The following is a 13,009-nucleotide window of genomic DNA, read 5'->3' as shown; positions in this document are numbered from 1 at the left end:
CTTTGTTCAGCCTGGTAAACTCATTTTCACTCCTCAAGACCCAGGTAGAGGGCCCTGACCTCCAGAGGCCTTCCTCTGCCTCTGGTCCCCTCCCCTCTGCTCATGGCAACACGGGCGCTTTCCAGGAAGTACTCTATTAACAACTGCTTTGCAGGGTAAGCACCATGGCACAGCAAGTTAGCCCGGGTCCATTACTGGAATGCCTGGCTTGAGTTCTGGCTACTCTGTGCAGGTACAGCTTCCTGCTAATGCATCGTGGAGGCAGAGGATGATCCAAGTCCTTGGGTCCCTGCCAGCCACGTGGGAGACCTGGGTGGAGCCCCTGGCTCCTGGCTCCAGCCTGGCCCAGCCCTGGCTGTTGTGGACATTTGGGGAGTGAACCAGTGGATGGAAGTGCACACTCTGACACTCTGCCTTTCAAACAAGTAAGTTTTAAAGATGTTTGTTTTAATTTGAGAGGTAGCATCACAGTAGAGAAAGGGCGAGACAGAGAGAAAGGTCTTCTATTCACTGGCTTAGTCCCCAAATGGCCGCAACCGCTGGAGCTGGACCGATCCGAAGCCAGGAGCTTCTTCCGGGTCTTTTATGTGGGTGCAGGGGCCCAAGGACTTGGGCCGTCTTCCACTGCTTTCCCAGGCCAGAAGCAGAGAGCTGGATTGGAAGAGGAGCAGCTGGGACACAGGGATGCCAGCGCCACAGGCGGAAGCTTAGCCCACTACACCACAGCACCAGCCCCACAATTAAGTCTTAAAAAAATTATTTTTTTTACTTTGCGTGTCTTCTCCCCAGATGCTGAACTTGAAGAGCACAGGAGTCTATTTTTAAAGGAGTAGCTAAAGAAAAGGCAGAAGTGGGGGGGAAATGAGCCATATAACTACAAACCACCCCCAAACCAGGGAAGAAGTGAAAATTGTTTTGATTCCCAGTAGCTCCTCCTGCCCTCTGAACCAGCCCATGAGCTGTGGGGGCAGAGGGCAGGGACAGTTACAGGCCTCCCCTCTGCACCCTGAGAGGATAGATTCAAAAATTAAGACGGGGGCACGGGTATTTGGCCTAGTGGAAAAGACAATGGTTGAGACACCACATCCCACATCAGAGCTGTGTTCAAGTCCCAGCTCTGCTCCCGATTCCAGGTTCCTGCTAATGTAGACCCTGGGAGGCAGCAGATGGTGGCTCAAACAGTTGGGTCCCTGCCACCCATGCAGGAAACCTGGACTGAATTGTGGGCTCCTGGCTTTTGCCTGGCCCAGCCTTGGTGGTTGAAGGCCATTGTGGGAATGAACCAACAGAGGGGAGATCACTGTCAGTCTGTCTCCGTCTCTGCCTCTCAAATACATTTAAGTAACTTAAAAGGGGGGGGGGGATGCTGTGGAAAAATGGGTAAAGCCGCCACCTGTAGTGCTGGCATCCCACATGAGTGCTATTTCAAGTCCCCTGCTGCTCCACTTCCGATCCAGCTCTCTGCTGTGGCCTGGGAAAGCAGTGGAAGATGGCCCAAGTCCTTGGGCCCCTGCACCCATGTGAGAGACCTGGAGGAAGCTCCTGACTTCGGATCAGTACAGTTCCAGCCACTGTGGCCATGTGGGGAGTTAAAACCAGCAATGGAAGACCTCTCTCTCTGCCTCTCTGTAACTCTGCATTTCAAATAAACAAACAAATCTTTTTATTAAAAAAAAAAAAAAAAAAAGGGCTTAAGCAGAGGAAGTAGGCCTCTGGCAAAACTCTGACCCACCACACCCTCCTAACGTGTGCTTTAAGGGAATCCACAGAAGCCCAGGAGGAGGAAGGCACCTCACAGGCCAACGCCAGATCTCAGCCACCACTAATCCAGGGTGGGAGCCATCAGGTGTGGCTTTTCCGTCCACTTAGTCATCCATCAAAGACACCTGCTTTCCCAGAGCAGGGACTACTGCAGTCCTGGGAACACCGAGTCTGCAAGACAGGGCTTGTCCTAACCACCCTTGTCTCCACCCGGGGGACCTGGCACATGGCGATGTACCTGTCATCCCTGCCACCGAGTCCACACTGTACCTGCTGCTGAGTCTGGGTTCATGCCCGCTGCTCAATCTAGTGGCTGCACAGGTCACAGGAGCCATTTTCTTTAATGATCTGCTCAACCACCAACTCCAAGGCTCTTCCTTTTGGTGTCATTTTGAAAATGTAAACAAAAGCCCAGCAGTACTGAAAATATGAGGGTACTTCAAAACGTACATGGAATGATGGAATTAAAAGACAGACTTAAAAGTTTATTTCAGGGGCTGGCACTGTGCCATAGTAGGTTAAGCATCAGTCTGCAGTGCCCATATGGGTGCAGGTTCAAATCCTGGCTGCTCCTCTTCTGATCCAGCTGCCTGCTGATGGCCTGTGAAAGCAGAAGTTTGGCCCACGTGCTTGGGCCCTGCACCCTCATGGAGACCTAGAAGAAGCTCCTGGCTCCATGGCTTTGGATAGGCCCAGCTACAGCCGTTTCAGCCAATTGGGGAGTGAACCAGTGGATGGAAAACCTCTTTCTGCCTCTCCCTCTGTCTGTAACTCTGCCTCTCAATAAATCTTTGAAAATAAATTAAGAAGTTTCATAGCAAAAAAATTGGAAATCCACACACCATTTTCTCATAATGCACATTTTCCACAAAATTTTTGAATACTCCTCATCTACGTATGTGTTATAGGTTAGATTGTGTCCCCCCCCCCAAAAAAAAAAGAAAAAAAATACATCACAGTCCCAACCCCTAGTACCTGTAACTGTGTCCCTACTTGGAAATCGGGTCTTTACAGATGTAACCAAGGCAACGTGAAGACCTGCAGTAGGGTGAGCCCTAACCCAGTGACTGGGGTGTTCGGAAGCCCAGGGAGGTCTGGTGGCAGACACACAAAGGAGAAAGAGGCAGGGGACTGAGTGACACAGCCACAGCCAAGGCACCATGATTGACGGCTACGGCCAGGAGCCGGGAAGAAGCGAGAACCCAGAGTCTCAGCGAGCCCCGTGCCCGACTCCTCGACTTCAGACATCTGGCATTCAGAGCTTTGAGAATACATCTGTTGTTTGAAGCCACCTACAGTGTGTGATACAGCAGCCTGAGCTTTAAAAGGCAGGACAGGGGATGAGGGCGGGCGCTGGGTGCAGGGGTTAAGCTGACTTGGGGACTCCCACATCCCACATCAGAACCTGGGTCAAGTCCCGGCTCTGCTCCTGGCTCCAGCTTCCCGCTAGTGCTCACCCTGGGAGGCAGCAGGTGCTGGCTCAAGTAATGAGGTCCCCGCCAGCCAGGTAGGAGGAATCAGACTCCCAGTCAGCCCGATTCAGCCCAGGCTATCGCAGGCATTTGGGGAGTGAACCAATGGATGCGAGATATCTATTTGTCTCTTTCAAATAAAGAGAATATATTTTCAAAATTTATAAAAACATACAGCAGGAATTTGGCCTAGGCTCCCACATCCCGTGTCAGAGTCCCTGGGTTTCCTAAGCACCCCGGCTCTCAACTCCAGCTTCCTGCTCACGCAGACCTGGGGACAGCAGTGATGGCTCAGGAAAGTGGATGCCCTTCATTCACGTGGCAGACCTGCCCCGACTTCCCAGCCCTGGCTTCAGGCCCAGCCAGGGGCCTTCACGGGCATTTGAAGAGTGAACCAGCAGACAGGAGTGCTCTCCCTGGCTGTCTCTCTCTGTCCCTTTGCCTCATGATTAAACAGCAGCATACACAGTGCTGCCAACGGTTCCTTAGTGAAGAGAGCCACTGTACCCAGGATCCAGTGTTGCCCACCTCTGAGGCCTGTGCAGGAACAAAGTGCCAAGGTTTTCATTTTTCTTCTCTGCATTTGTCAATTTTTCAACTTAGTTATAGAGAAAATGTCATGAGGGTATTTCAAAAATTCACGGAAAAATGGAATTAAAGATTAAAAAAATTAGAAATCCAGTTTTTCGTCACATGCATTTTTCATGAACTTTTTTTTGCACGGATTTCAATATTTTAAACCAAAATAAACTTATCTTTTAATTCCAATTTCCATGAGCTTTTGAAATACCCTCATATTTCCTGTCTTACTACTCCGATCAATGCTGCATTGTACCTGCATGACCTGGGCACTGTTCTCTGCACTGCGCATGCGTTCACACAGCTCATCCCATCATACCCCCAGGGTGGACACGACGACTTAGACCCATTTTACAGAAAAAGGAAGTTGAGACCCAGAGTGATTAAGCCAACACCCACACAGTCATGGCACTGGATCGAAACCCAGAGATGAAGCTGTCAACCACGTGGCTGTCGTAATCCGCAGGGCAGGGGGTGCGGTTTTGGAAGAATCATGAACGCGGGAGCTTGGGCACTCTCCCGCAGGTGCTGCTGCAGTTTCCAGATTCTTCCCCTCTGTCCACTTTTAATATTCTGGAATGAGCTAGAAACACAGCCTGTGACATGGAAAAACCATGCTCTTCTCACGCCTGCTCACTCTGGAGGGAAAACTTCCCTATTAGGACAAACCCAGGGTCACACAGGGCCAGTGGGGGACCCCCAAGGCGACAGGAAGAAGGATGTGGCCGGCGCGAGGGTGCCTGCCAATGCCTGCTGCAGACAGCTACTGAGCGAGGAAGCAGAGGACGGAGAGAGGCAGATGGGGAGCGCTGAGAAACAGCGAGACACACGCACGGGGCCCTGGCTTCACGTTCACAGACCACGCACAAACCCAGCTCTCAGACACCCAACCACTTCAGCTGCACTCTGCGTGCGTCAGCATGGTCAGTACTGGCAATTCCACGCCGTTCCCTGGCAAAACTCAAAGAAGGAAATAGCCACAGGGAACGCAGGCTAGCTTCTGCCATCTGCTCTGACGTTCTCCTTCCTCCTCCTCTTCCTCTTTCCTCCTCGCCTCCTCCCTTCCTCCTCATCCCCTCTTACCCTCCCCCTTTCTTCTCCCCTGCCTCCCTTGCCTTCACACTGTCTTAGGAGCCTGCTATTGTTTGGACATGGTTTGAGCTCTTCCCTGCAGGGTTCCTGTGCCAAAGCCTGGTGCCCAGGGTGGAGGCGGTGGAGGTGGCGGCACCTCTAAGAGGCGGGGCTTGTTGAGAAGCAGCGAGGTCACTGCTGCACCGCCCTGGGAAGGGACCGCTAAGGGAGCGAGGAGGGCATCAGCCTGTGTGTACAAGAGCTGCTGAAGACAACGGGGAGAAAAGGAGACCTTTTAAAGAGAATGCATGAGTGGAGCACAGAAACCAGCCGTGAAGGCACAGTAGCGAGACCCCCGCGTCATCCCCCTTCTTTGGTAATCCTTTAGGTGGGCTTCAGCCCTTCCCCTGGAGCAGCTTGGGGGAATCCCTCTGCCCTCACACCAAGATCCTGGGGAGGATTTCTCAGGAATTCCACATCTGGAAAACCCCCACCCAGCAAATTCCTAGAAGGGGGGGAGGGGAGCAGAACCAGGGGACCCATAACCACGTCCATAAACTCCGCTCTGAACCCAGAGGGGCGCCCAGTCCTTCACGAATGCCTGCCTGGTCTATCGTGTGCATTTCTCTTCATTCAGCTTTACGACCTCACTTACATCTGAATTCTTTCTTGCACTAAGGCAAGAACTTCCAGGGCTGGTGCTGTGGCACAGCGGGTAAAGCTGCCACCTGTGACGCCGGCATCCCATGTGGGTGACAGTTCGAGTCCCGCTGCTCCACTTTCAATCCAGCTCCCTGCTAATGTGCCTGAGACCCCTGCACCCACGTGGAGACGCAGATGAAGCTCCTGGCTTTGGATCTGTGCAGCCCCGACCATTGTGGCCAACTGGAGAGTAAACCAGTGGATGGAAGACCTCTCTCTCTCTCTCTCTCTCTCTCTCTCTGCCTCTTTGTAACTCTGCCTTTCAAAATAAATAAATCTTTCAAAAAATTAAAAAATTAAAAATTTAAAAAGAAATTCTCTCTCCTGCACCTACCATGATGGCTCCCTCCAGGCTGTGATGCAACCAATGGGGCCCTCATCAGACCAAGACGGTGCATCCAAGTTCCTGAGTATCTCCAAAACTGTGAGCTAAGTGCAGCTTTTCTTTATAAGGTACTCAGCATCAGGTCTTTTGTTACAGGAACAGAATAGGACTTCGTCTTACGTCCTTGAGAGCATGCATTAGGGAGACTCGAGCTGTCCCGTAAGCGTGGTGTGCCCACACGCAGCTCATCTGCTTCTGGTGGCCAAGCCTGGACATGGTACACCTGGACAACAGGCCGCTCCTGCCTGGGGAGTTGTAGCAGTCCTGCCCTCCCTGGGATGTGGGCTTCAGCTCGCCACTCAAAGGCTGCTCAAAGATCCTGCGGCAGGGGGTGGAAGTGGACAAGGCTGGCAGAAGGCCATGTTGCTTTCGTGGAGCCCAGATCTTGGGTTCAGTCTGGCACGTGGTGTTCGCTTGGATTTGTGATAATGCCCAAAGGCATCTAAGGTTGGAAGGAGCCTGGGACAGCCTGACTGCCCACCTGGAACCTGGTGACCGAAGGCAACAAATCTGCTCTCTCCTGGCTTAAGAGAGACTAGCCATGGGGAGAGGACACAAAAACAGCTGCAGCTTTGCCAGTCTCTGGCGCAGTCATTTGCACCCTAGGAGACCCCTCCCTCTGCAGAGACAGGACCCCAGCCCCTACCCAGGGCCTTGGGAGCAGGTGAATGAGTCCCACACACGGCGATGCCTGGGTTCCAAATAGTAAGAAGGCTCTTACTCCCAACCCCAGGCTCAGGCACTGGGCCAGCAGGCAAGACAGGCGCTTTTCCTTGGGGTGGGGGGTGGGGGGACAAGTCCTATGGGTAACTCAGAACCTGGGGGAAAATGCACAACACCATGTGGGGCCTCCCAGACAGCGCTTTTATATCTTAGGACTCTGCATTAAGTCAGGATTCATTAACTGCCACATTAAAGGAAGGCACCTTTAGCATTTCAATGACATAATCGCATGCAATTATGATCACATAAAGCAACACTTTATAATTAATGATGTCTCCACTTCCTGAAATGTGCAGTCCTTATGTCTGGAATTCCAAAGAGGCTGACAGAAGGGAGGTGCTAAATACAGACCAGGAGCTAATATTTAAATCAGTGTTTGATTCGCTTTTCAATGTCAACGTAAAACCAGAACAAAAGCTCACCATTAGGACAACTCCAGGGGGCGAGGTAATTCCACCACAGATGCAAACAGAAATGGTCAACAGTTCCAGCTATCCCAAAGAGCAGTCCTCATGCCCCAGCAGCCACAGGAACTGTTTCTCCGGAAATGCACCCAACCTCACCCCAACTGCCCTGGTTTTGGTAGTTATGCTGTCATATAGCACTTGAAAAAGCACTCCGACTCATCTCCGACCTCAAAGTGATAAAGCGGTTTCTTCCAGTTAGGGGAGTTTCCCAGGAAGCCGTGAGCACCACGCACCTAACCGGGCGCCTCTCTGAGCATGGGTCACACAGCAGCAGGGCATCTTCAGGACAGTGGGACAGTCCCGAGACTGCTACCATGGGATTCCCATCTCCTCGACAGGGACGCGGAGGGGCAGGCACCTGGCCTTGGAGCACCCCCACCCCCTACTGGAACACCTGGGTCGGAGTCCCAGCTCCACTCCTCATTCCAGTTTCCTACTGATTTGCACCCGGAGGGGGGGGGGGCAGCAGGTGACAGTTCAAGTAGTTAGGTGCCCACCACTCACACAGGAGAGCTGTACTGAGTTCTGGGCTCCAGGCTTTGGCCTGGCCCAGCCCTAGCTGTCGTAGGCACTGGGAAGTGAGCCAGCAGACAAAAGACCTGTGTCCTTGTCTGCTTCTCAAAGAAAAAAGTAAAAAGTAGTTCATTTTAAAAACGAGTACACTCAGGCACTGACTTGTTAGAAACAGATATGCGGGGCTGGCACTGTGGCATAGTAGGCTAAGCTACTGTCCCATGGCGCTGCTGTCCCATATAGGCACCGGTTCATATCCAGGCTGCTCTCTTCCGATCCAGCTCTCTGCTATGGCCTGGGAAAGCAGTAGAAGATGGCTCAAGTGCTCGGGACCCTGTAGTCATGTGGGAGACCCAGAAAAAGCTCCTGGTTCCAGCCTGGCCCAGCTCCAGCCGTTGCAGCTACTTGGGAAGTAACCAGTGGATGGAAGACCTCTCTGTTTCTCCCTCTCAAATAAAGAGAGAGAGAGAGAGAGAGAGAGAGAGAGAGAGAAAGAGAGAGGAAGAGAGAGAGAGAGAGGAAGAGAGAGAGAGAGGAAGAGAGAGGAAGAGAGAGGAAGAGAGAGGAAGAGAGAGAAAGAGAGAGAAAGAGAGAGGAAGAGAGAGAAAGAGAGAGAAAGAGAGAAAGAGAGAGAAAGAGAGAGAAAGAGAGAGAAAGAGAGAAAGAGAGAGAGAGAAAGAGAGAGAGAAAGAGAAAGAGAGAGAGAGAGAAAGAGAGAGAGAAAGAGAGAGAGAAAGAGAGAGAAAGAGAGAGAGAAAGAGAGAGAGAGAAAGAGAGAGAGAGAGAGAGAGAAAGAGAGAAAGAAAGAGAGAAAGAAAGAGAGAGAGAAAGAGAGAAAGAAAGAAAGAGAGAAAGAAAGAAAGAGAGAAAGAAAGAAAGAAAGAGAGAGAGAGAGAGAGAGAGAGAGAGAAAGAAAGAAAGAAAGAAAGAAAGAAAGAAAGAAAGAAAGAAAGAAAGAAAGAAAGAAAGAGTGAGTTTGCCCAAGCCATCAGGCCTCTGGATAGGCCACTGAGAACTACAAACCCGGCGGGATAAAGACTTCGTGGACTTTCACATCCACTCTGTTGCCCAAACAGTTCAACAGCAGGGAAGCCCCGGGACCCCCTGACATCTATTTCCATCGTGAGACAGTTCTTCAGCAAACTGTAGTGGAAATGCAGAGGGAACAAAACTTGACCCACAATAACATCCAAAAAAAAAAAAAAAAAAAATCCCTACATTTTTAAAACAGAAACAAAAACTAAACAAAAAGCCACCTTTTTTCCAACTTAAGATTCACAGCACACCCTCGGCGCCTTCAGCAAGGCAGGGGGCACTGCACCCCCAGCACAGGCGCACGCAAGGCCCAGGGTTTACCTTGTCGTAATAGTAGCGCAGGGCCCTGCTCAGCTTGTCGTAGTTCATGTTTGTTTTGTTTTTCCGGAGTCCCCACAGCTTGGCCACTTCTTCGGCTTTGAGGAGCTTGAATTCACCATCGTTGGACGTCCAGCAGATCAGGTGCTCATGTTTGTGGTCCAAGAGCAACTGCAACAGGAACTGCCACAGGGTGATTGCACTCTCCATGCCTGCGGGGACAGGGGCCGGGTCAGAGCCAGGGCGCCTCCCCACCTCCGCTCTCCCTTCCACCCCAACAGGCCACACCACACCCACCACCTTCCTGGCTGCCTCTTCGTAAGTAGCCAGGATTCAGATCTCCCCAGAACACCATGCGATCCTCAAACACGTTCGCCACACATGTGCCCCGAGTGAGAGCGCCGCGCTGGGAACAACCCACCAGGATGACTGACATGACCCCCTGCAGAGCGAGTCCCCACCCACAGGTGCCCCACTTAACACCAGAGTCTACTCCTGCCTATCGGCCCCCCATACCCCCTACCCGCCGAGTGCACCCTCCTGGGGTGAGGAGTCCATGATATATCCTGGTAGGACTGCCCTTCCCTACTACACTGATGAGCCTTGAGAAGGGACATTGCGGGGTCACCCTCCGTACTATGGCTGCCCTCCAGTAACCCAGCACAAGGCCCACATGCGGCAGGGGCCCAGTCAGTAGGCAGTCGTGGAACTGAAGAGGTGGCCGTTGCCGATGCAGGAGCTTTTCCCTTTCCCAGGCATCGGCCGTGCTGCAGGTCACACCCTGGTATCCCAAGCACAGGGATCCTGCTTCTACAGGAAGGTCTAAGAGACATTGTTTTGTTCAGACTTCAGTGTGAGCTTTCCCAGTGCTGCTCCTTCTGCCCCAAATACTGTTCCCTGCTGTTGGGGACTAGTGAGCTCCGTATCCATCCTAACCCAGCTCGAGAGGAGCCTGCCGGAATTCCTCAGCACTTGAAGACTTTGAGGCAATGGGTGTGTGGATTCTAAGTAACAATTCACTTGCTTTATCAATATTCACTTAATTAGGAAAGAAAAGGCAGGGGCCGGGAGGGGTGTGTGTGGTTCATGCAGACTCAGCAGAGCAGTTAGGACACTGCTTGGGATGCACAGTGCCTGGGTTCAAGTCTCAGCTACACTTCCTACTAATGTACCCCCAGGAGCCAGCAGCCAATAGCTTTAAGCAGTTGGGTCCTTGGCACCCATGTGGGAGACCCAGAGTGAGTTCCAGGCTCCCGACCTCCACCTGGCCCAGTCCCGGCTGTTGTAGTCATTTTGAAAATGAACCAGCAGATAGGAAAATCTCTCTCTGCCATTCAAATAAATGAAAATTTTGTTAAAAAAGAAGGGGTGGTTAGGCTGGCCTCAAAGGCTTCAACCACAGATGAACTGCCCCAAGTGGGCACCTCAAGAGACCTCAGCGTTGACCTGGGCATGATGGGGCGGACACTGAGGCTGCCACGGAAAACCGGAGTGGAAAGCTGGCTTCTGGCACAGGGAGAAGCCCCCAAGCCCGGCTGGGCGGGTCGGGGGACATGCGCAGGGAGACCTAGCGACCCTCTCTCCCAGAGCAAGCAGACACCACCATCCTCAGGGCAGGAAGGGACAGTGAGGAAGAGGCAGAGCTCCGGGAGCCAGAGCCAGTGCCTGGCCAGCCTTCGGGGTGGCCAGATTTTTGCCAACTCCACCGCTCCTCTCAGGCATTGCTTGTAAAAGGGCAGCTTTCAGAGTCGGACAATGAGGCCCGTCCCTCGCCACCCAGCAACAGGCGTGACAACAGTCACCCCGCAGGCATCCACTTCCACTTCCCTTCCCAGGCTCGGCCAGGAGAATGCATCTCATTGTTTGCTCCGAGCAACGTGGGTACAACACGCCCACGACGTGGATTTCTCCCTCAGCCCAAAGAACACAGCTCGGGGATGCTCTGGGCATTTTATGTTGGGTCTTTAAAGGGGATCTTCCTGACAGGCATCGATACTCGCCCAGGGCCACTCCATCTGCGAGGCGGTAAACCCTCCCGTTGTTGGCTCAGAAACCATGATGGCATCACCCGGGTTTTGTATCGGGACTGCCGGGCTGCCCAGCAGCCAGCGGTCCCAGCTGCCTACGCGAGCCACACTCGGGCTCCCAGAGGATGAGCCGCCAACCCCTCTCCTTGCACTGGTGCTAAGGATTGCTACCAGCTGTCTCGATTGCTTGATGTCTTCATGGCCAAATGCTTGGGACAGCAAGCTTTCAACTACCTTTGAAGTGCTCAAAGGAACCTATTCAAGAGGGCAGAAAGCCAGCTTTGGCGGTGTGGCTGGGGGCGTCACTGGGGCTCTGGCCCCTGTGCCAGGTAAGAAAGTGGCCAGCCACGGCCACCCCTAGCCTAACTGACGCGAACCATCTACCCGTGGGTTTTGTAGGAGGGCTTTCCTGAGCAGGACAACCCCCTCCCAGAGCTCCTTGTACTTCCCGGGACCACTTTCCCTGGTGTTCTGTGGCTCGGAAACCCCCTGGCAGCCAGGTTCAACACTCTCAGTGCCTCCCTCCTAACCTCTGTAAGATTGCAGCCCCGCACTGCAGCGGGTGGAGTACTCGTTCCCAGCCCACGGATTCAACGGCACATCAGAAAGTTCACGGAAGATGGAATTAAAGGATACATTTCTTTTGATGCAAAAATAAAAATTTGAAATCCTGCTGTTTTCTCATAATACACACTTCCCTATGATTTCAAAAGTGTATACACCAAAATAAACTTATTCTTTTAATTAAGAATTTTCTAAGAACTTACTTTTTTTTTTTAGTTTATTTATTTGAAGGGCAGAAAGAGACGCAGAAAGATCTCTGGTTCACTCCTCAGATGGAGTGAACCACAATAGCCAGGGCTGGACCAAGAGTCCAGAACTCAATCTGGGTCTCCCACAAAGGTGGCAGGGGCCCACATACTTCACCCGTCACTCCTGCCTCCCAGGGTGTGCACTAGCAGGAAGCTGGAACTGGAAACAGGAGCCTGGGCTCAAAGCAAGGAACCCCGACAGCAGCCGTAGGTGTTGCAAGCAGCACATGAACTCCTAGGCCAAACGCCCACCCCTCCGCAAACTTCTGAAGCACTCTGATTGGAGCTTGGCCACATGATTCCATCTGGCCAATGCAACACCGAGCAGAAGTCACCACAGGGCATCCTGGAGGCAGAGTCTCGAGAGGTGGCCTGAGTCTGCACTTTTCCTGCTGCGTTCCAGCACTGTCCATGAAGCTGTGGCCACATTAGGAGACAAATGAGGCTGACGAGAACTCAACCCAGAGCACAGAGCCCAGCTCCACCACCCACGGTCCACAGCAACATTCTCTATGCCAGCCTGTGAGAAAAATCAATGCCTCTGGCAGCCAGTGCCTCGCAGGACTGGTTGTTCCACAGCACCACCACAGTGCAAGTTAACAATGACAGTGTCCAGTGTCTTGGTTCAGCAGAACTCCTGGGCCGGCGCTGTGGCATAGAAGGCCTCTGCCTGCAGTGCTGGCATCCCATATGGGCGCCTGTTCGAGTCCTAGCTGCTCCACTTTCAATCCAACTCGCTAAAGCAGTGGAGGATGACCCTGGCACCTACGTGGGAGACCTGGAAGAAGCTCCTGGCTTCAGTCTGGCCCAGCTCCAGCTCTTGCAGCCACTTGGTGAGTGAACCAGTAGGCAAGATAGGTCTCTCCCTCCAATTCTGCCTTTCAAATAAAACGTTTTAGAAAGTAAACAGAACTCCCCCGTTAGCTGGGGAGTCTCTTTGCACCTACATTCACAATTGTCAAGCATGTCTAGACTCGAGACAGCACACCCCTGGAGTGGCGGTGGTGGTGAGGTGACCGGCTGTTCGGGTCTCTATGCTTAGGCCGCAGAGGGCTAAGCAGGGGCATGAGCAACAGGGCGGACAAAAATATCACAGAGCAGAGAGGGGACCGCCAGAGAGGCACAGGGACCTTGCCACTTCAAA

The 13,009-nt window shown here is 52.6% G+C and overlaps 1 protein-coding gene across 3 annotated transcripts in view; it reads right to left on the bottom strand.

Annotated features, from left to right (window-relative positions):
- The window catches only part of ELK3 (ETS transcription factor ELK3), a 70,831-nt gene that overhangs the window by 37,066 nt on the left and 20,756 nt on the right, over window positions 1-13,009 (bottom strand). For all 3 annotated transcript variants that reach the window (XM_070052729.1, XM_070052728.1, XM_070052730.1), the window contains exon 2: window positions 9,030-9,238. In XM_070052729.1, coding sequence (XP_069908830.1) covers window positions 9,030-9,236 — 207 coding nt within the window. In that variant the 5' untranslated portion in view covers window positions 9,237-9,238. The remainder of the gene's footprint in view (window positions 1-9,029; window positions 9,239-13,009) is intronic.

Source organism: Oryctolagus cuniculus, chromosome 11 (genome assembly GCF_964237555.1).
Source record: "Oryctolagus cuniculus chromosome 11, mOryCun1.1, whole genome shotgun sequence".
Taxonomy (NCBI): Eukaryota; Metazoa; Chordata; class Mammalia; order Lagomorpha; family Leporidae; genus Oryctolagus; species Oryctolagus cuniculus.
The sequence above is the reverse complement of the archived record's forward strand: the minus strand, read 5'-3'. Positions and strand labels throughout refer to the sequence as shown.